This window comes from Hippopotamus amphibius, chromosome 6 (assembly GCF_030028045.1).
Source record: "Hippopotamus amphibius kiboko isolate mHipAmp2 chromosome 6, mHipAmp2.hap2, whole genome shotgun sequence".
NCBI lineage: Eukaryota > Metazoa > Chordata > Mammalia > Artiodactyla > Hippopotamidae > Hippopotamus > Hippopotamus amphibius.
The window spans coordinates 8170047-8194198 of NC_080191.1; the positions used below are offsets into that span (position 1 = coordinate 8170047).

The 24152-nt window shown below is 41.3% G+C and overlaps 1 protein-coding gene across 1 annotated transcript in view; it reads right to left on the reverse strand.

Moving 5' to 3' along the window:
* Window positions 1-228: 228 nt before the first annotated feature.
* FIG4 (FIG4 phosphoinositide 5-phosphatase) overlaps window positions 229-24152 on the reverse strand; it is a 135733-nt gene continuing 111809 nt past the window's right edge. The window contains exon 23 of the mRNA XM_057739105.1: window positions 229-586. Within this exon, the coding sequence (XP_057595088.1) occupies window positions 409-586 (178 nt within the window). The 3' untranslated portion in view covers window positions 229-408. The remainder of the gene's footprint in view (window positions 587-24152) is intronic.

The window sequence follows — 24152 nt, forward strand, 5'->3', positions numbered from 1 at the left end:
AAATTTTTAAAAATGTTAACTACAAAGAAAAATACTCTGCCTTCATTTCACACTTAATTTTGGCCTGTTTAGCTTACTATGATGTTCCCAGACCCTACCATAGGGCCTGGCACACAGCAGGTCCTCAGTAAATATCTGTTAACATCTTAATGTGATAGTGTGATACTATATTACACATTTCTAAGCAAAGTATTTCGAAAATAAAGCAAAGGCAATGACAGCAAAATATTCAGTCATTTCTTTATTACCAATGATTTGTAATTCACCAGTTACAAAAAGAGTAAAAGCCTTGTGATGTAAAGAACTAATGGGAAATTACTTTTTTCAGATGAGGCAAAAGGGTTAGTACATATGTAAACGGAACTTTGCTGGTTCCCCTCTGGGCCACTCCAGGCACCTGCCCTCTCTTCACAGGTAGCGGTTTCTGATGTACTCTCGGTACATGGAGGTGTCTTCTTTCCCCAGGGGCTGCATGATACCTTGACTGGCCTGGATATGGGCTTGGAAGATTTCTGTAGATTTTCTGTCTACTTTTGGAGGCTGAACTTCATAGATGTTGTCTTGGGAGAAAGCTGAGATGGGTGTTCTATAGAAGAGAAGCAAGAACAGAGCTACATTAAAGAAAATAAAGGGCCACAGGGACCTGTGACCCCCCAAAGCACTTGAGAGACACTGACTTTGAACAAGTGAACTCAGTAGTAACAAGCGGTGGTGGTGACCTCCCTATCCCCTCTCGGCTGGCTTCCTCCCCTGCCTGGAGGACAGAGCAGGACCAGCACCTGCCCAGAGAGCCTTCCCCGGCATGCAGGCTGCGTGGGCACCCCTCCTCTGTTCCCGCAGCCCTGGACACACCCATGTCTGTGTGCCGAGCTGCCTCCCTCACATGACTGAAGTAACTTTAGGTGGGGCTGCACAGACTTTTTGCTCTCTTTCCTTGGTACTGGTAGGTACTCAATAGTTTTTTTAAGGAAGACTTATTCGTAGGAATCAGTGAAGCAGGGGATACTAATAATACCTACCTCACATGTGGATGGCAGGAGTAAAGGAGTTTATAGATGTAATGTGCTCCCTTAGCATAGTGCCTGGCACAGTATTAGTGCTCAGTAAGAGTGGCCTGTTGTTAACAATTACCGGTGTATAATTCCTATCTGCAATTCTGAAACCCTAAAAGCTGTAATAACCAAATGTTACTTTGCCAGCAAAACCTGACCCAACTGAAACTCATCTGGTGGCACAACATACAACACTGATCCCACTTCATGTGACTATTAATGTGTTTAATTATCAGCCTCAGGTCATGCTGGGCGTGTGCTTATAAGGCATATGCTAACACCCCCAACATTCTGAATTCTCAAACACATCTGGCTTCAGGCTTTTTGGACGAGAGATTGTTAATCTGTAATAGGCAGCTCTTCCTTCCTTTCTGGGGTGATTTGAAAAGCACCCAAGAACTTCTCTATTGAAAAATGTCCCTCCATTCCCACCCCACCTAGCCTGCCATAGTGCTTGAAATTTCTATCCACCCTTGGGGAAGGCGCTGTCTCCAAAAAAGGCCTGGTCAATATGTAGCTGGGTGCCTCACACACCCTCAACTCAATGTAGTGTGAGCATCTGCTAGTTATTACATCCTTGGCTGGGGGCAGGGCCGGGATGAGTCAACCACCAAGTCAGGTGTGCTGCAGAGTGAGTGTGTGTGGAAGGTCAAGAAGAGGCCATGCATAGGTGAGGATGGTAATTTAGACCCTGTGAGGGACTGGGGGTACAGTGACAACACACTCCACCACTTTGCCCAGGGCTGGCCCTGTGGAGGACTGGGGGGTGGTTCTCTGCATCAGGGTACCAAGACAACACAGAGGAAAGATCTGGAGAATCTGTTCTGCTGGGCTGGGACCTCAGGCTTGCTCATGTACATCTCACCAGGGGAACAGAAAGGCATCCTGGATGCCTGGCTGTTTGGTTAGCTGGGACCTCTGGAGCTAGGGGATTCTCTGCGATCAGAAGCAGAACTGAACCTCAGACCCAGCTAGGTCCGTACTTGTGATGTCACCATTTTGTGGGATACTAAGAAGGTGGGGTGAGTGACACACAAAAGGAGACAGGAGCTGTACTGTAAAATCCTCCATCCTCATAGGATGCATTACAGTTAAACTTGGGTCTTTCTTACTCTCCTAGAAAACGAAGTCAAGGCAGCTCCCTATACTTTGCCTTCAGAAAACTAACACATCCTGCCTTGGTTGGAGATTCTCCTTTAAATCACTTTGAAATAAAGTACAACTGGAGGTAGGATATTCTTTCTGGAAGTCAACCTCAATTGTTTTGACCTCAGGGTAATATATTTAAACTCAAACTTGGAAAATGGTTTATGAAAAATACTCCCATTTTTCCAAAGCACTCTAATTTCACATAATCTTAGACTATACCCTTATTTAAGTAAATAAAAACCAAAGGATACAGTGATTTACTAAAAGTTGGAGAAAAAAAAAAATGAAAAAAAAGACCAAGGTGAAAGAATCCTGAGATGGCTGAATCTCAATTTGAATGCTAGTTTGGCAGCAGCACTTCTTTTCAAAATACAAGTTAGTTATTCTAATGTCTGTGGTTAACATTATAATGACGAATGGTTGGAATGATTAATATAAACTCTTCTTCTCAATGTTCCCTCACAAAAGCAGAGCAACTCTTCAGTCATCTACATAATTCAAGGCAAGATGCTAGAATTCTTTAACAGTTGATAATATTCAGGATTGAACCATTTTAACCTGAACCCTTAAAAACAAGGCTCCGTTAGTGGTTTTAGAGATTGTCATCAAAGTGCCGGCCACAGCAACTCCTCACGCCATCCACACCTATCTAGTGTCTACACCCTCCATTTTACAGATGAGACATTTAAAGTCAATTTAAAAACGGGACTCATGGTTTCTGTGCTTTGAAGCCAGACCTTTGCCTGGAACCCTGTGTGCATTATCCAAGAGCTTTCTGGCAGGCATCACACCAGAGGTACCATCTGGGAACTAAATCTTAATGCAACTGAGAAAAGGAGAAAAGGAGAATCCAAGTCACCAAGTCATTGTTTTGTCCTTCAGAAGCTCAGCTGAATACACAGGTGGGCAGGCTGTAGGGGGAGCAGCAGCAGGGCCAGGACAACCGTGGAACACAGACCAGCCGTTTCCACCCAGTGTCTTGGGTTGCTTATCAGTAAATCAAGCAGGAGTTCTCACCCTAATTCTCAGTAAACTGCTCCACTGCTGCGTGGATAATGAAAAACCATTATGACCACTCTAAATGTGAAATGTTAAACGTCAGCCTTGAATGGTATCAGACCCAGGGGCAGATGGGTTTAGGGCTTCAACACCACCTCACTGTGGTTTCAAAACAATGTAAGGAGTCAAAAAATGCATCAGTTATCCCTTTTGTCCTTTTCCCTTTTTATTCAGACTAGATTCAAAGCCTGTATTGAACAACAAAATTGTAATGTTACCATGTTTATCATTGGATTTGGCTAGAAAGAAGCTTTATACCCAATACTGCTGGCACAATCCGAAAAATGAGCAGGAAGAAATGGATTTACAAAGAAACCTTTGTTTCCTCATTGTACACGCACATCAAGAAGCCCATCACAGTGAGCTCCTCGTGGTCTTAAGGCAGCGGTTCTCCAAGTGTGTCCCCAGACTAGCAGCATTTGCATTACCTGGGAACATGTTAGAACGATAAATTCTCAGGCCCTACTCCAGACCTACTGAATCAGAAACTCTGGGGACAAGGCCCAGCAAAGGTGTTTAATAATAGGTGATTTTGCTAATGTTTGTGAGTCTTTGGCCTAAGGAGACCAAATTGTAATCAAAATGCTAAATAAAACCTTATTTGTGGTCAGTCAACAGCGCTGAACATCTTTAAGTAGAAACTTTCTTAAATGATGTACTACCACTAACCCTGCATTGAGCAGGCATCATTTAGCCCAACTGTAAAGATACGAGTAGCAATATTACATTTTCTAATAAGGAGATACTTGATTTCCCCGTTGGCTTATGCAAGGCAAGGAAGAAATATAAAAACATCCAAGGCCCTCATAAGGGGCTGCTGGTGGACACTTTGTCTCTGAGGGCACTGGAAAGAGATGGAGGTAACCCCCACAACACTTCCAACACTACATGGAATCGTCTTTTTATTAGCTTAGATGGCATTTGTTTCTGAAAAGACCAGTATTTAAACATTAAATGTTGTGGAAATTGTGAGATTACTTTCTTTTATTCATTCCAGTAGAGAGACATGGCTTGTTATTGCGCTTTCATGGTAGCAACAAAGGTTCCACATTTCTCTCCTGTCCATAGGCAGAATTTTTGTTTTCGGCTGCTCCCCACAATCCTCAAAGGGATAAGACTTATTACCCTTAATTCAAATGCTAGTAGTCTTTTTGGGGATGAAATATTATAATTACAAATTTGCAGGCTCATTTCGTTTTAGCTGCAAAACCTAGTCCCATCTTTAAGGAAGTCTCCGTATTTCCCCTCAAGGAATGCTGCAGTCTTATTTAGTTCATTTATGGGCTGTTAACCCACATTGCTCAGCGCATTCAAACACCAAGGACTGATGACTTAGCCTTAACTGCAGTTCCCATTCACAGGAGAGAAACACTTCAGGCAGAAATTCATTAGACACACCACATGTTTTTAAAGACGATCCCTATTGGTGTCCTTTTATGTTCTTTCTTAAATGTGCTGTTATTCATTTGGTTATAATGTGACCATGTCCTATAATAACAGTAACTTACACTTGGATGCATAACTAATGTCTGACTCCCTTTAAAAGTTCAATTCCTGTTGAGGGTTTTTCTGACTTATACATGTTGGGTACCCACTAAGCATAACGTTGGTTTGATGAGAAAATAGTTGATTGGTCAGACTGAAATGTCTTCTGGATTTAGTAATGTCCTGATGATTTGTGGTTGGTGATTGCAGAACTAGACAATATTTGCATAATTCAATAATATATACATGTGATACTTTTCCAATATGTGAAAATCTTACACTTTTTCTATGACAAGCATTTTGGCACACACCAAACCCATTTGGCTCTTCCAGATTTTAGTAACGGTTCTAATCACAGGATATATTTCCCTTCCTGGTGATCCCTCTGTTGCTACCACAAACGCCAAGTTTTCCCACGTCGCTGTTTTCATATCAGCAAATGGTTCTCTGTTGGTTCATGACTGAGTGACAGAATCAAAAGAACATTACAGCTGAAGAGGCCCTCGTGGGAGACCCTGACCAACAGCTTTATTTGCAGATGATGGCCAGCATTTATTAGGTCATTCCTCTCATTCCTCTCCTCTACTTGCTGAGAGAAAACAATCACTGGGGTAGGATTAAAGCTGATCGGAGTCTCTGGTCTCAGTGGAGCAAAACCTCAGCAAATGGCAAATCGCACGAGCCCTTTATTATTCTATTTGTCTTTCTGCCAGCTTTGTAATTTCTACTAGGAAACAACAGCCTTTATCACTTCACTGGCAGAGGGTCTGTGGCGCACACTGTCATGCAATGATTTTCTCTCTTTCTAGCTTTTACTATTGCTCAGAGCCTTTCACCCTCAGTCTGTGGGTGCCACTCTAACGTTTTGTTGTGACCATCCATTGCTTTTCTTTAGTCCCCTTATTAGATTGTCTGTATCTTTCCAACACAATTGAAACCTGGTCACAAATCTATCCTACCAAGATGATACAGTGAGATTGTGTCATGTTAAAAAATCAAGATAATGTTGCGCATGACTCCCATTCTGTGTATAAGTATAGACACCAACGTCCAAAATGTAGCTCTCAAACCATGCTTGTCCAATATGGAAGCTGGTAGCCACATTTAAATTTACATTTAAATTAATTAAAATTAAAATTTTTTATTTTTGGATGCAAGCGGGCTTTCTCTAGTTGCAGAGATGAGGGGCTGCTCTTTGCTGTGGTGCGTGGGCTTCCCATTACAGTGGCTTCTCTTGTGCAAAGCATGGGTTCTAAGCGTGCCGGCTTCAGTAGTTGCAGCACTTGGGGTCAGCAGTTGTGACTGGCGGGCCCTAGAGCTCGCGGGCTTCAGTAGTTGTGGCGCATGGGCTTAGTTGCTCCTCGGAATGTGGGGTCTTCCCGGACCAGGGATGGAACCTGTGTCCCCTGCATTGCAGGCAGATTCTCAACCACTGCACTACCAGGGACGTCCCCCCAGAATTTAAAATTAGTTCCTCAGTAGCACGAGCCACAGTGCAAGTTCCTGATAACCGCATGTGGCTAGTGGCGACTGCACTAGACAGTGCAATATAGAACATTTCCATCATTGCAGAAAGTTCAATTGGACAGACTGTTCTAGAACCTCCTTCCTGTTATTTTTTCTCAGAAATTCTGAGTATCTCTTCCTAAACCCATTGCCTTAATATAATATGTCTCTGCATAGCACTTATCACTATCTGATCTTTATCTGTTTATATATTTTCCAGGATGTGAATTCTATCTTGCTTACCTCTTTATCCCCAGTGCCTGGAAGAGTACCTGGCCAGTAAGTGTAATAATTACTTCCTAGATAAATGAGTGATGTCTGGTTAAGGAAGATGATTTTACCTTGGATTTCTAAATTCAGAACCTGAATGCAGTGTGATTTGGATTACTCTAGATGATAGGGAGGTAGGATTTCCCAATAGAAGTCTGGCTTTCAAGTTCCTTTCCTCAGATGACCCCATAAAGTGGAAGGGACACTGAGGGGAAGCTGAGGAGCTTTCTAGCCAGGCAGAACTGTCAAAGCAGCTCAACAAACAAGGGTGAGGCAGGAGGGGTACGTTCTAATCCCTGTGCAGAGGTGAGAAAACAATGACTCAGACTAACAAATTCACTAAATGGGCTGAAATCAAGAGGAATGTGTCAATCTTCAAACCACCTCTAAGACAAAAGGCAAAATATGTCCCTATATTCTGGGATTCTAGAAAGCAGGCTCTGCCCATGTAATTTGCTTTTAAATACCCTGTCCGGCTGGTTTCAATGCTGGAGATACGGGTAAGCACATCTGCTGCCTCCCACACTGCCATCTCCCCCCCCCCCCCCACCCCAGCCCTGCCGTGCACACACCAAGGGCTATTTTACGTGTCTTTGGGTAGACACAGCCAGAGTAAAGGCGACAGGCTTGAGGAGCAAGCACTTATCCGTATATTAGGACATGAAACCATGTTATGAGCTGCTGACATTCTAAACATCATTAAGGTGAAAAAAAAATAATTTTCTTTTTATTCCTGCTGAAACAGCAAGTCTGTATTATGCACACAAAATGCTATGAACCTAATACACGATTTCCCCAAAGTCCAATTAAACTTTCAGTCTTGTTATGTCATTGAGAGCTAATGAACATGACACAGAATAGTGTACAAAACTGATTCCTTCAAATCCAAACAAATTCCAAATCCTTTTAACAGCTGCTATTATAATGGGATGATTGGACTGTCCTCTAGCAGAGATACTAGAAGAGAGGTTAGAAATTTCACAAGCAGGTTAAAATGCATTAAAGCAAAGATGATAATAATGCCAGTCCCTAAACAACACACCACTAGAAGGAACAAAAGGGGTGATGATGGAACATAAAATGCACAAGCTTGCACACCAGGGGTGAGGCAGCCCTGTCTGTACATGAGGCCCTTCAGAGCCTCAGCAGTAAGGAACCTCAGCTCCTCACAGGAGACGAGGTCTTTACAGATTTGCACAGGAGAGGAGTATGTGCCGTTTGGTTATGGAGAGTGAGGACAGCAAAACTCTTATTGTGTTTCTCAAACACTTGTCTGCCTTCAACGTGTCGGGGAGGGAGCCATGTCAGCGACAGGCCAGCCAGAAAGGCACCGCAGTCTCACAAAAGTTAGGATTTTATGCCTAAGCCATATCAACAAAAGGCAAAAGTTATTTATAGATCAAAGTACATAATGACCTTAATATCTCAAAGAAATTCATGCATTTGAATGTCTAACTAAGGCTGCTAAAACTTTTAAAGATTTTTTTGAGGTATAACTGACCAAAAAACCTATCTTTTGAAGATTTATTTTTCATCATATCCACTAGATTAAAAAAAAGTGTGTGTACACATGCACCCATATGCTATGCGTATAGATGTAACATTTATATGTAATATTTATGCTTATATACACTAATATATACACACATTTTCTTTAAACATAACACTGAGGAAAGGGCTATGTGGATATATGTGAGTGTGCATGTGTGTATATTTCAACACTCCCCACAGAGTGATATACTTAAAATGAATCCATGTGACCTCACTTTTATAATGTCCATTCCATTGTGCAGACACTGGAACAAAACTACAGTTGATAGTATTTGGAGTAATGGAGCCAATAAATCTAGATAATGTATTATAACATTTACTCTTTCTTAAGACAGAATTGGAACATCTTGCTTTTAAAATGTGACTTTCTATTTTACACCATTATTCATAAGAGCCTTAGAGGCTGTTTCAAGCTTGTGAGAGTCAAGTTTTTGGTTGAAATGCCATTACATCACTGCCATACGTGTATCTTTAAAAAAAAAAAAATGACAATGCTTATCCAATATTTATCATGGAAACACTACTGTGCTTTCAATCTATCAATGCTTTTCACCTTTTTATTGTAAAATAAGACAGATAACAGAAAACCACGCAAAACACAGAATTATTAGAAGTTGAACACAAGCTGGGGTCAAGAAACAGAAATTTTGGCAGCCAACCCAGAAGCCCCTTCTATGTGCTCCATCCCCATCACAACCCCCTCCCTCCCCTTATAAGTAGCCATGAACCTGACTTCTACAGTAATCATGTCTTTGCCCTTTAAAAAAAATTTTTTTCTTTCCATTCAAAGGTGCATCCCTAGACTATAGTTTAATCTTGCAAAAGTATGATAGGCCTTTTAATCTACATATTCTCCCTCCTTTCTTTTCCTTACAAATTATCTGTTGAAGAAACCAGGTTGTAGAGTTTCTCTCGGTCCAGGTTTCGCTGATGGCATATTCATGATACAGTTCAAAAATGTTCCTCTGTCCTTTTTATTTCCTGCAAGTCAGCAATTGAATCCAGAGGCTTGGTGAGAATTTGCTTCAACTGCTGTGGCAAGACCACAGGTGGTGGAGTGTTGTGTCACCAGGCGGGCCACAGTGTCTAGCTCCATTAATGCAATGAAGCTAAGCATTAATGTGCAATGCCTAGATCCATTAATTCACTGGGGACTGTCAGACGATACTTATTTCTTTTTCATTTATTAGTTGTCACACTTTTTATTTTTAGTTTTAATTTTTTATGTTTTTAAATTTTATTTATTGGGTGCGTTGGGTCTTCATTGCTGTGCACAGGCTTTCTCTTGTTATGGAGAGCGGAGGCTACCCTTCATTGCAGTGGCTTCTCTTTTTGTGGAGCACAGGCTCTAGGCGCTTGGGCTTCAGTAGCTGCAGCACTCAGCCTCAGTAGTTGTGGCACTGGGGCTCAGTAGTTGTGGCTCACGGGCTCCAGAGTGCAGGCTCAGTAGTTGTGGTGCACGGGCTTAGTTGCTCCATGGCATGCAGGATCTTCCTGGACCGGGGCTCGAACCCGTGTCTCCTGCATTAGCACAGATTCTTAACCACTGCACCACCAGGGAAGGCCCTTCATTTCTTTTTGAATTTTAAAGTTTTGTATTTTAAGCTCATTTTGAAGTAGTATGCTTCAGTTTTGACCTCTTTTATCGAGTTGTCTTTCTGACATGCTTTCGTTGGAGGGATGTTATTCTGCTCTGTGTTCTTTTGTTCTCCTAATAACTTCATATGGGTTTGGACCTTGATAGTTTTCTGTTGCTCATTAAGCAAAATTAGTTTTCCTGAAGCTTTAGAAGAAAGTGTAGTTCAAGAAAATCGAACTTGATAGAACTCCCTCTTTGGTTGTTTCCGTGAAGTGTTTAAAACCTGGCAGCTTTCTGAGGTTGCCTGTCCCTCCTCCCTTTCCCCTCTTTCATCTGAACATTCTCGTTCCCTCATGTCTCCTGCCACTGTCCTGCTCAATTCTGACTCCACGGTCAGCACCTTCTCCTCAGACGGGTGCCCTGGCCTGGAAGGGAGCTTTGGCCGTCGGGTTCAGGAGCTAATGCGGCCCAGCCTCAGCTCCTTTCAGAGCCCACCAAGAACCCCTGCACTCACCTGGCACTGAATTGGGCAAAACCCCTCCCAGTTTCAGCTGCTGTGCTCAAATCAGCCCGCAGTCATTTTCAGTGCATTCCTGTTAGCTGTTCTGGGGTTCTCCTGGTCTCAGGTCTGTCAGATGCCCTGTTGTCCCCTCCTGACTTCTTCCTCTTGTACAAAAACTGATATCAGGGGTGGGGGGGACTCGAGGGGGGGGGAGTCAAGGAAGGGAGGGAATACGGGGATATGTGTATAAAAACAGATGATTGAACTTGGTGTACCCCCCCCCCAAAAAAAATAAAAATTAAAAAAAAAAAAAAACAAAAAACGGATATCATGCAAGTCTTGTGGCTGTTGGTGGTTTACCTCCACCATCTGCTTATATCTGGGGATTAGGGGATAACTTACGTGGTTTTGAGGTAAATGCTGTCTATGTGTATTTGGTTTTGCTACCTAGTTGTTCTGTTTTATGCTAGGATTCAGAGATTTTAAAAATTAGTTGCTGCCGTCTTCTTCCCAGAACCAAGTAGGCATGTCTATCTTTGAAGTATATTTTTCACCCATCCCCAGAACTGGTCCCTAAATGTGACATATTGTTGCCTGCGTAGCTACACTGTCCTTGCTGCTGAGGGAGGCGCTGCCACACCACTGCTCCTCACCCAGGGCCTTTCTCAGAGAAACTCTTTTCCAGCTCAACTCCCATTTCTCCCCCGTCAGGACGTGCTTTCCTCAGAGACAGCTGAATACTGCTGGGTCCAGGTGCGGTTGCCATCTTAGTGATGCAGATACTTGAGGGAAGTGGGAAGAACATGGTAGAGCCCTTAAAACTTGGGGTTCAGCTGCATCTGGCTAATCAAGCATTATTACCTCGATGGCAGCAGAAAGAAGTACAAATAGAGTTAGGAATATTTAAAAAAACGACTACCTCTCAGCTTTACTTTTATTGCAGCTAATGGGAGATGGCTACGATATCACTTAGATTTGGGTCAAGAGCTTAATGAGCAAGGGAGTCCTTCTGATGGCTACCCAAGGGCCTCCCTCCATCACGTGAGCAGCGTGCTTTCACCATTCTTGCCGAGCGGAATTTGATGACTGCTAATACAAATGGCAACTGTATGTTTCCATTCTCTCTCTTTCTGGAGGGTTTTAATTTTCCTTTGCCACCAGTGTATACTGGGAGCAGACGGACAGTCTTTCATACGTCACTAAATCACAAGAAGCCTTATCTGGACTTGATAAAGACAGCTGAACAAAACTCAGACATCCTGGACTTTGAGTGGGATGCAGTGATGTATGGAGGAGGGAGTGGGTTCTACTTACAACAAGAGGAATATGCATAGATCACTGGGTAGCTAGGGGGGCAGACTGTGACAGATAACACAAATTAGATCGCGAAGTATCCATCTGACCTCCCCTTCCTGCATGCAGAGGCTGAAAAACAAAAAAATAACATCCCAGACTCCCTTGCAATTTGGGTTCAAAGTGTGATTTAGTTCTACCCACCACTTGTACTCCTAGGAGTCTGATTTGGAACTGAGTCATATGGGAAGAAGCAATATGTAGGGTATCCGCTTTGCAGACTGTGGCGAAGGCAACATGCTCTTAAGTTGGCCACTGCAGTGGCAGCTTCCTGATTATAGCTGAGGTGGCTGGTTTTGCAGCCAGCAGCTGCTGTGATACCTCCCTGATCCAGGCAGATGCAGCAGCCACTCTGATGATCTGCCATGTGGTTTGGGGAGTCATTCCTGGCAGCTTGGTCTACAGTCTGTCTCTTTAGCCCTCCAGAGATTCTGAAAGCCACTGAAAATCCTCTAATAAATCACTTTCTGTTTAATCTACCTAGAGTGGATTATGTTTTCTGCAACTGAACTCTGACCCACATAGCCAGCCAATGGGCAAAGCACAGGAAGCTCCAGCTTTCTCTTGCTTTCCCCAGGAGCAAGCACGCGGTGCCTAGGTAACCCTGTTCCTAGATGGCTCCAGCAACAAGAGGATACTTCCAGCAGTTGAGCACATGTGTGTTCGCTGACCTAGGAGACAAAAGGGACAGTCTACCACAAGCACGTATATGAGTGGCAGTGGTGGTACTTTTGATGTCTGGACCATGCCGTTAGTACTGTCATTGGACCAGGTATGGCAGAATGATACTCTTCTACATTCTCTCTGAGAACTATAAAATTAAAATGTCATTTGTGGGTGGTGGTTGTTTTTAACTTCCATTCTCCTTTTTAAAATTTATTTATTTGGCTGCACCAGGTCTTAGTTGCGGCATGCAAACTCTTAGTTGCGGCATGTGGGATCTAGTTTCCTGACCAGGGATCAAACCTGGGCCCCCTGCTTTGGGAGCATGGAGTCTTAGCCACTGGACCACCAGGGAAGTCCCAAAATGTGATTTGTGTTTCTAAAAGGACTTTAGGTTTTAGACAAATGAAATAAGATGATTTTTGGACTTGACCTTCCAATTTAGAATGCAGTTTATAAATTGTAGGATTTCCCTCCCATTTTGTAGGCTATATTATCTGTCTTAGTATAAAAAGAAATGCAGTTTCTCCTCTGTTTCAGCTGTGTCTAGTATTACAAACACCAGGAGAGCACCCAACGATGTTTGGCTGCACTGTTTTGTAGGCTATAACTTGAACATTTCAGCCATTGTTTCATGAGAGCATACTTGGCTTTGAGCCACAGGCAACAGGGACTGGTTATCCTGCACAGCACTGGGTCTGTTCTGCCAGTAAAGGACAGGTTGCACATCAAGTCCATAACAGCTGTTCTCAAAGGGCACAGAATACAACTGCCCCTCCCGGAGTCATCCTTTCTCCCTGCCTGTACGCTGGCCCAGACCCTCCCCCTCGGGGCCACTGGTCATCTATCAGACGTTTCCACGGTGACCTTTGGGAGCAATCTGTCCCTTTTGTCCTCAGATTTCCTGGAACAGCAGCAGCAGTGGCCTGTCACTCCTGGAAACTCAGACTGCCATAATGGCCACGTGTCTTATCTTCCACATGGACGTGATGACACCTACTTATATTCTTCACGCCCATTTGAATATTTTCACCTTTTCCTGACGATTTACAGAGCACCATCATTGAGTTTGCCATGTCACATCACTACATCTCCTATAACCTACATCTTTTTTCTAACAGACTTTTTATTGCAGAATCTCTTCAGATTTATAGAATTATAAATACAGAGAGTTCCCACATACCCCATACATACCCCAGTTTTCCTTATTAGTGACGTCTTCCATTAGGATGGTACACTTCTTGCAATTAATGAACTGATATTGACACATTATTATGAACTAAAATCCATATTTAATTTTTAACCTAACGTCCTTCTTCTGTTCCAAGACCCCATCGAGGATACACTACATTTAGTTGTCATCTCCCCGTAGGGTCCTCTTGGCCGTGACTGTAGACTGACCTTGTCTCTGATGACCTTGATAGTTTTGAAGAGTACTTAACCTGCAGCTTTTCAGTGTTATCCTTCACTTTATTATTTTTTAAATAAATTTATTATTTATTGGCTGTGTTGGGTCTTCGTTGCTGCACGTGGGCTTTCTCTAGTTGCGGCGAGTGGGAGCTACGCTTTGTTGCAGTGTGTGGGTTTCTCGTTGTGGTGGCTTCTCTTGCTGGGGAGCACAGACTCTAGGTGCACGGGCTTCAGTAATTACAGCACGCGGGCTCAGTAGTCGTGGCACGTGGGCTTAGTTGCTCCTCGGCATGTGGGATCTTCTTGGACCAGGGATTGAACCGATGTCTCCTGAGTTACCAGGCAGATTCTTAACCACTGCACCACCAGGGAAGTCCAATCCTTCACGTTAATAACAAGAAGAATCAGACAAAACTGACTTTTGAAAGGAGCTATCAGTAGGATCGTAAGCCTTCCAATCAAAACCTACCCGTCCCGAGTTTTCAGAAAGCTCCCATGGCTTCATCTCCGTCCCTGTTCGTCCATGGTGGGGTGTGGGTGTGCTGCCCAGTGGCTATTCACACAGGGAACGCCTGTGGAGGACGTGGTGCAGCAGGGGTTCCACAACCTGGCTGATCATTACATTCAATGGAGAATGTTGTAAAGCCTTCGCCCAGGTGTACAGAAGCAGACTCTCCAGCAATAGGGTCTGGAATTCTATATTCTGTACTGCTTAGAAAATTGTCTTGCTAATTATGTTTTTAATATAGAAAATTATAAAACACGGCCCATAATCCATTAGTACTAATACTATAAATATAAGTATAGATGTAGAAAATGTAAAGAGGAACCAAAAGTCTAAAATGAAACTGAAGGCCTCCCTATAAGCTATTTAACCATTTTCTAAGGACACTTTGGTTGCTCCGTTTTTAGTGTTGTCTTCTGTTCACTTGAGATTTGTATTTCAGCAAGCTTCCCAAGATATTCTGGTGTAACCAGAAATTCAAATGAATTTCTCTACTACAGATGAAATTCACAATTGAGCTGAGGGGAGCAGAATGTCCCTTTCTGTGCTGGCATCCATTACACAATCACAAAGCCCTGCTCTTCCCCTTCCTCCCCTGAACAAGTCAGACCTAAAGCCATTGGATGGGGCAGAGCAAGGAGAGGTAGCCTGTAACAGCCTGTGGGGTGTCAGAGCCCAAGTGGGGCGAGAAGGGCATCCTACAGAGGACAGATCCAGTGTGAGGAGTTTAGGCCTGAGGAGGGCGTCCACGTGTAGGGGCCGGGCGTGAGTATCTGTGTGGAGGCTGGCTTGGGGCCAAGGGGATAAGGCGGGCATTCATGAGAGTGTTGTCTCTGAAAAGGGAGTCAGTGCCTGAATAGAGGGTGTCCATGGGCAAAGGGGTGGATGCAGTGGTGACGGGAGACGGCTTTATGTGTGAGGGAATGAATCAAATAAATATAATAAGGGTAATGGAGCCATGTTTCTCACTGTTGGAGAGGAAGTCACTAGTACGGAAAGAGAGAAGGACAGATAAACCCAGAGTACTCTCCAATTAGCGGTATCAGTATGAACTTATGGATTTAAAGATACATATCTATAGTTTATTTATATTATACTTATAAATATATACATTTATATTATATAATATACAAAATATATGTAAGTATACATTTGTATATACATATATGTATAATTTGCATGTCTGTATATATTTACATATACTCATATATGTAAAAAAATATATATATATATATGTCCTTTGAGTGGGTCTGGGAGCAATGACACCCCAATGGCAGTAGTGCCCACACCTTGGCTTCAATACCATTTCACACTAAAAAGAATCAGAGGTCCTTGGAGAAATGACTGATTTCAGGGCTGGGGCAGGCAAAGAACGTGGTGAGCTTAGGACACCTTGTGCCAGAAATCAAGGGTGTGATCAAGGATGTACTTAAAAATGATGAGGACGTGTCCAGAGAACACAGGAGCCAGACTGAAGGGACTCAGGTGAAATCTGGAACAATTTGAGCATCAAAATAAATAATGACAGTGACAGACTATATCCCATCGAATAAAATAGAAAAACAAGATATCGTACTGAGAAAAATAAATGAAAAAATTGAAAGTTTGATGAAGGGATATTTACATAGTTTCAAAGTGTTTTCCGAAAAATACTTATTAATTAAAAGAGAGAGGGGAAAAAGAACAACTTGACAGTGGAAAAGCCCAGAAGATTCCATTTTAATCAAGAGACTGAAATAAAGATGATTAGTAATGGCACAAATTGAAACTGGGTGCCACCTGATAGGATGCAATGAAAAGAACCCACCATCACTTAAGTGATATTCCTGCCTGTATTCATCATGTACCTTAAGCCAGCAAACATTTATTATGTCACAGTTTCTGGGATTCAGGAATCTGGGAATGGCTTAATTGGGTGATTCTGGTTTAGGTCTCTTATAAGATCAAAGTCCAGCTGTCGGCCAGGGTTAACAGTCATCTTGAGATAACTGAATCTACTTCCACGCTTGCTCACGTGGTTGGCAGGCCTCGGTTTCTCACCGGCTGTTGGCTAGACACTTTGGTTCCTTGCCATCTGGGTCTGTCCATAGGGCTGCTCACAAGATGACATTTGCTTGCCCCAGAACAAGCGATCCAAGAGATCACTTCTATAACCCAACCACTTCTGCTCTACGCTCTTGGTCACAAAGATCAACTCTGCTACAATGTGGGAGACTGCATGGGGGTTCGAATAACAGGAGGTGGGGCCAATTTGAAGGCTGGCTACCAAATTGCCAAAGATTGTCACGACAGACTGGGTGCTGTTCCACAAAACCACTGGCCTGTATTCTTCAAAGTGCCAAGGTCATGAAAACCAAGGAAGACTGGGGAACTGTTTTGGAATGAAGGATACTAAGGAGACATGACAGTTAACTGCCATGTGAGATGCCGGGCTAGTTCCTTTTGACATTAAGGACATTAGTGGGACAATTACCAAAAACTTGAATGGGGCTGAAGGATTAGTTGGCAGCAATGTATTGATGTTAATTTCCTGATTTTACTAGATTGCACTGTGATTTCTGTAGGAGCATGTTATTTATAGAAAAATGTTAGAGATAGGATATCAGGTCTGCAACTTACTCTCTAATGGTTTGGGGCAGGGAAGGAAATGTTCTTTGTTCTGTAATTGCAACTTTGAGATACGTTCGAGATTGTTTCCAAATTAAAAATGTATATAAACTATAAAGACCTATGAGAAAAACTGTCTAAGGTCAAAAATCCTAATTCTATTGGGTAGAATTATATGCCACTGCTGTTTTTGTAGGTCAAAAATGTATGAATATTGGTAACTTCATATGGTTCGACTTATTACAAGAACATTCCAACAAACCAATCAACATCCAACAAAGATAATGAAATTTTGGATTTCAATAAAAGGGCAAAACAATTCACAGTGCCCTTTCGAGGATCGCTCTCTTGCAATTAACTACTCTGCCAGCATCCCCAGTATCTGCCTCCCTAGAGACCCTCACCTGTCAGCACACAGAGAAGCTGCTATAGTAGCTCCTACCTTAGAAATGATCCCAAATGCAGTCCTATTTCTCTGTACCCCTCCATAGCATTTTTGAAAGAATGGTTTCTGCTACCCATGTTCTTACTCACTTTCCATTTTCTTCCTAAACTCACTGATGCGGGCTTGCAAAGCTACCACCATAAACATTTGCTCATCAAAGCCATCAACACCTCCCTGGTAATTTTTCTGTATTCAAGACTGCTGCCCACTCCTTCCTTCTTGAAACATTTTCTTCTCTTGGCTTCTGTGAGACCACACTTCTTGAGACTTTCCTCCTATTCCCCTCTTTACTTACATCCTTGGCCCTTACAACTGACCCTCCAGAAAGCACCCCTAGTCATCTTTTAGAGCATCACAGCATGCCTCTCCTCACTGAAAGCTGCCCCCCACCTCCTGTGCTTCTCACTGGATAAATAACGGCTAAGCTCCTGTGAGATCTTGTCCCTACCTATGCCTTACTCCGTCCCAAAACACATTCTTCTGTGTCACTTGGCTCTCCGTTTGCTGCTGCTTTTTTTTTTTTAAATGAAATGTTTTTGCTTTATTTTAATCTATAGTTTTAAAAAACTGAAGTATAGTTGATTTACAGTGTTGTTAGTTTCTGGTGTACAGCTAAGCGTTTCAGTTTTATACACACACATATATTCTTTTTCAGATTCTTTTCCATTATAGGTTATTACAAGATATTGAATATAGTTCCCTGTGCTATACAGTAGGGCCTTATTATTTATTTATATATAATAGTGTGTATCTGTTAATACCAAACTCCTAACTTATCTCCCCCCACCCCCCAACATTCCCCTTTGGTAGCCATAAGTTTGTTTTCTACATCTATGAGTTTATTTCTCTTATAAATTTCATTTGTATCACTTTTTTAGATTTCACATATTAAGTGATATATATTTGTGTTTCTCTGTCTTAACTTCACTTAATATGATAATCTCTAGATCCATCCACATTGCTGCAAATGGCATTATTTACCCTTTTTTATGGCTGAGTAATATTCCACTGTATATATATATACCATGTCTTCTTTTTTTTTAAGAACTTTTATTGAGAGACAGTTAACATACAATAAACTGCATGTATTTAGAGTGTACTATTTGGTATCCCAGTCTCCTAGTTCATTCCCCCCCAACCCTCCTGCTTTCCTCACTTGGTGTCCATATGTTTGTTCTCTACATCTGTGTCTCTATTTCTGCCTTGCAAACCAGTTGATTTGTACCATTTTTCTATAGTCCACATATATGTGTTAAAATGATATTTGTTTTTCTCTTTCTGAGTCATTACTTCACTCTGTATGACAGTCTCTAGGTCCATCCATGTCTCTACATATGTCCCAGTTTCATTGCTTTTTATAGCTGAGTAATACTCCATTGTATATACATACCACATCTTTTTTATCCATTCATCTGCTGATGGACATTTAGGTTGCTTCCAAGTCTTGGCTATTGTAAATAGTGCTGCAATGAAAATTAGGGCGCATGTATCTTTTCAAAGTATGGTTTTCTCCAGATATATGCCCAGGATTGGGATTGCTGGATTGTATGTCAACTCTTAGTTTTTTAAGGAACCTCCATATTGTTCTCCACAGTGGCTGCACCAATTTACATTCCCACCAACAGTGCAGGAGGATTCCCTTTTCCCCACACCCTCTCCAGCATTTATTATTTGCAGACTTTTTGATGACGGCCATTCTGACTGGTGTGAGGTGATACCTCAATGTAGTTTTGATTTGCATTTCTCTAATAATTAGCGATGTTGAGCATCTTTTCACATGCCTGTTGGCCATCTGGATGTCTTCTGTTTGCTTCTTAAACACGCCAAGCTGTTTGTTCCTGCCCTGGTTCTCTCTGTGCATGTCCTCTCTGCTTTGAACACTCTTCCCCAAACATCTCAGGACAGATGCTTCCTCTGCATTCAGGTCTCAGTTCAAATCTCAACTCCTCAAGGAGACTTTTCCTCAAAACGTAATCTAAGATAGCCCCTAATCTAAGATACCTGCCCCAACCAGTCTCTCCCATCACCTGGTTTGTGTTCTTCAAGGCATTTATCCTAATGTGAAATTGTCTTGTTTGTTAGTTCAATGCTTGTCTGCCTACCCTAGAACATAAATGCCTTGAGAGACCTTGTCAGTCTTGTTCTTTACTGTATCTCCAGTGTCTAGAACAGTGTCTGACACATAGTAGGTGCTTAATAAATATTTGGTGAATAAATGAATCACGTACTTTCTGCTAATGACCCCAGCCAGCAGATGTCTCATGGCTGTTGATAATTACAGAATTCCAGAGATGACTTTCCTTCCGAATCACCGTATCCAACCTCAGATTACATGAAGAAACTCCACAACACTGCTCACAGAAGGTTATCCAGCCTCTACTTGAGGACTCTCAGCGATAGAAAAACTCATGACTTTTAATATCGGAATGTTTACGTGTCATTGCTGACAGCTCTAACTGTTGGAAAGATTTTCTCTTCAGTGACCCTAAATCTTCCTCCCTTCCACTTTTTGATCCCAAAGCAACTTGAAAAAGCCCTGCTTCCTGACAGTAAGTCAAATATTACTTGAGGGAATGATCACATGATGCTAAGCCCTGAGATAAATACTCCCAGCTATCTCAGCACTTCATGTGACATGAAAAATGAACCAACCCTGCACATGAGAAAGGTCTGCAAAATTTTAGCAGCCTGGTTTAAATAAATAAAAGCTTTCTAAGCATCTTATCTGAAAAATAAAATGTAAGCATGCCCTTGGAGATTCAGAGAACATGGTCTCATTTCTCATGTCTGTCTTTCTGTTCTCTTAACAGCCTGCTTCTCTGCATCAGCTCTTTCTGATACTGAGGGAACGGCAACAATCACAGCCAGGCCCACAAGCACCCTCCCTGAGACAAAGACTCATCTTTTGCAGGACATATTTGTGAGTATATGTTCTCACTTCTGAATAAATGTTATATTTTAATAAGATGACAAAGAATTTTCATGATGTAACTGTTTGCTAGTGAGCTTTGTGGCAAGGGCTCTTTGCCAAAGGCATTAAACAATTTATTCTATGAGTGAAAACAGTTTGGATCTTACACCCCTTGGGGCTTTCAGTGTGTGGAGTGCAGGAGGAAGAACATCTGTTGTGATTATACAGGCAACATTCTAGTGCATATCTGTATCCTTCCCTGTGACTTCTGCAATAGAGTAAGTACTCTATATATTTTTAAAATTTTATTGGAGTATAGTTGATTTACAATGTTGTGTTAGTTTCAGGTGTACAGCAAAGTGATTCAGTTATACATACACATATATTCATTCTTCTTCAGATTCTTTTCTCATAAAGGTTATCACAGAATACTGAATAGAGCTCCCTGTGCTATACAGTCAGTCCTTGCTGGTTATCTTATATACAGTAGTGTGTGTATATTAATCCCAAGCTCCTGATTCATCCCTCCCCACCATGTTTCCCCTTTGGTAACCATAAGTTTGTTTTTGATATCTATTTTGGTATCTTTTATTCTGATATTTGTTAAGTCTGTTTTGTAAATAAGTACATTTGTATCTTTTAAAAAAAATTAGATTCCACATGAGTGATATCATATATTTGTCTTTCTCTGACTTACTTCACATAGTATGATAATCTCTAAATCCAGCCATATTGCTGCATTATTTCACTCTTTTTTTAATGGCTGAGTAGTATTCCATTGTATATTTACCACAGCGTCTTTATCCATTCATCTGTCAATGGATATTTAGGTTGCTTCCATGTCTTGGCTATTGTAAATGGTGCTGCTCTGAACATTGGGTGCATGTATCTTTTCGAATTATGGTTTTCTCTGGATATATGCCCAGGAGTGGGATTGCAGGATCATACGGTAGTTCTATTTTTAGTTTTTTAAGGAACCTCCATACTGTTCTCCATAGTGACTGTACCAGTTTACATTCCCACCAACAATGTAGGAGGGTTCCCTTTTCTCTACACTCTCTCCAGCATTTATTGTTCATAGACTTTTTGATGATGGCCGTTCTGACTGGTGTGAGGTGATACCTCATTGTAGTTTCGATTTGCACTTCTCTGATAATTAGTGATGTTGAGCATCTTCATGTACTTTTTGGCCATCTGTATGTCTTTGGAGAAATGTCTAATTAGATCTTCTGCCTATTTTTTGATTGGGTTGTTTTTTTTTGTTTTATTTTTATAGAGCTGCATGAGCTGTTTGTATATTTTGGAGATTAATCCCTTGTCAGTCACTTTGTTTGCAGATATTATCTCCCATTCTGTGGGTTGTCTTTTCATTTTGTTTACGGTTTCCTTTGCTGTGCAGAAGCTTAAGTTTAATTAGGCCCCACATGTATTTATTGTTTTTGTTTTCACTACTCTAAGAGGTGGATCAAAAAAGACATTGGTGCAATTTATGTCAAAGAGTGTTCTATGTTTTCTTCTAGGAGTTTTATACTATCTGGCCTTACATTTAGGTCTTTGACCCATTTTGAGTTTATTTTTGTATACAGTGTTAGGGAATGTTCTAATTTCATTCTTTTACATGTAGCTGTCCAGTTTTCCCAGCACCACTTACTGAAGAGACTATGTTTTCTCCATTGTATATTCTTGCCACCTTTGTCATAGATTAATTGGCTATAGGTGTGTGGGTTTATTTCTGGGCTTTCTATCCTGTTCCATTGATCTATATTTCTGTTTCTGCACCAGTACTATATTGTTCTGATAACTGTAGCTTTGTAGTATAGTCTGAAGTCAGGGAGCCTGATTCCTCCAGCTCTGTTTTTCTTTCTCAGGATTGATTTGGCTATTCAGGGTCTTTTGTGTTTCCATACAAATTTAAAAAATTTTTGTTCTAGTTCTGTGAAAAAAGCCACTGAATGAAGGAGTGAGCAAGTGAATAAAGGAACCAATGGATCAGAGGGTCTCAGAACCAATGCTCTAGTCCAAGCCCTCATTTTACAGAGGGAGCATGGCCCTGACAGGGAAGGACTCATAGCACAACAGCACCAGATAGGGGACCAGGCCTCAGGGCTCCTGATTCTCAGGCTTAGAATTCTCTCCACTGGTTCACATTGCCTCCCTTATTGGGTACCTGTGAATATTTCCAGTTAACTGAGTAAGTACAAAGGATTTTTGTTTTGTTTTTAATAAGTATGTTATTGTGGATAACTTCCTTATATCCATGTCCCCAAAGATGATTATTTTAAGCCAATCACAGTAAGCCCATGAACCCTGGCAGTGACAAGGTTAGGGACTGGCATGTGACCCAATGCTGGACATGAGCAGATTCTGAGACTCCTTGTTCTTGAGGTGGAGACACAGGGAAAACATTCCCCTTCTCCTTTATACACCACCTTGTCTGACTGGTACTTGGACCTGCCGCACCCATCTTGCTGCCAGTCTGAAGATGGGAGAGCAGACAGATGGAAAGAAGCTGGGTGCTTCTAAATCAACAGCTCTGGAGCTTACCCCATCTGTAATCTTTCAGTGAAGTAAAATGATAAATTATAATTTAAACCAGTTAAGTTATTCAGAGCTGAAAGTATCCTAAGAGGTTCAAACAGTTTTTTTGATAGTTTCTTTTTAAAGGGGTCTATTTGCCTCCTTAATTCCTTAAACAATAAAAAACTATCAGGAATATCATTTTGCTGGCACTGCATACTGACAAACAGTCAAATATTGTACACCTTTTTAGTCTCAGAACCCCTTTATACTCTTAAAAACATTACTGAGGACCCCAATAAACTTTGGTTTATTGGGGTTATATCTACTGATATTTACTGTATGAGAAATTTTTAAAATATCTATTAATTCACTTAACAACAATAATAAACCTAATAAATATTAACATAGTTTAATGAAAAATAACTATTTTCCAAAACAAAACAAAATTTAAAAGGAAGTGATGTTTTACATGTTAGCAAACCTCTTCAATGTCTGGCGTAATAGAAAACAACTGAATTCTCAGATTTGCTTCTGGATGAATGGGTCATAATACACTGTTTTGGTTGAAATATAATGAGGAAATCTGACCTCGATTTTAAGTCTTCCCAGATAACTGAGGATATTGTTCTTTGATGCTACACCAAAGCTTGGCAAATTTCTTAAAGGTTAGTTGCAATGTAGAATCTGAAATCATGTCAGTGAACTTTTCATTTGCTTTTATCTTAAAATCCACTGGTCTGTCTTGTATTTGGAATGGGTTTTCTTATATGGATGATTTTTTTAAGAGCATGCATTGGTCATTTGGACAATATTGGCACACTGAGTTATGAAGATCCTCCCAATGGTAAGACATTTCATTATACAATATAAAAAAAATAATTTGTTAAGATGGTTACCAATCTCACCAGAAAAATCTTTAAGTATTGCTAATGATGGTGGATACAAGTTTTCCAAAATTCTGATTTTGGCTTGAAATATCCAATTTTATCACTTGTGACAAATACTTTCCATTTTTTTTCTTGAAGTGATAGGCTTACTTTGTTCATTTTTGGGAAAGTGTCTGCCAAATACTCAAGTCTGAAGAACCATAGTTTGTATGTCAGTCATTATTTCAAGTGGTGTTCTGTGCAAAAAGCAATGAGTTCAGCTCTCACACATGCTTTTCCTTCAAACAACCATCATATTGTGATGTATGACAGAAGTCTTTTATGTGTACCTCCCATTTTGCCACAAAGAATACTAAAAAGACATGCATTCAAGGGTTGATACTTAATTTTCAGTGCTTCATCAATGAGCTGCAGACCCTCTCCATACCTTGTTTTCTTAGAAAGTCAGAGGACCAAGTCCAGTGACCTCTAAACATCTTCCAGTTCCGAAATTTCAGTCCTAATATGCTGAACACATATGCGTACACGAAAGGGACATTCTGAGAATGCTATCCTGCACCTTTCCACACAAACCTGACTATATCTTTGTATCTCTAGAAGCCATTACAGATGGGTTTGGGGAGGAAAGATGTATGTGAAGAATTCAGATGACACCAACTGATTTTCTCATGATGATACTGTTGGGAAATAGTCAGGAG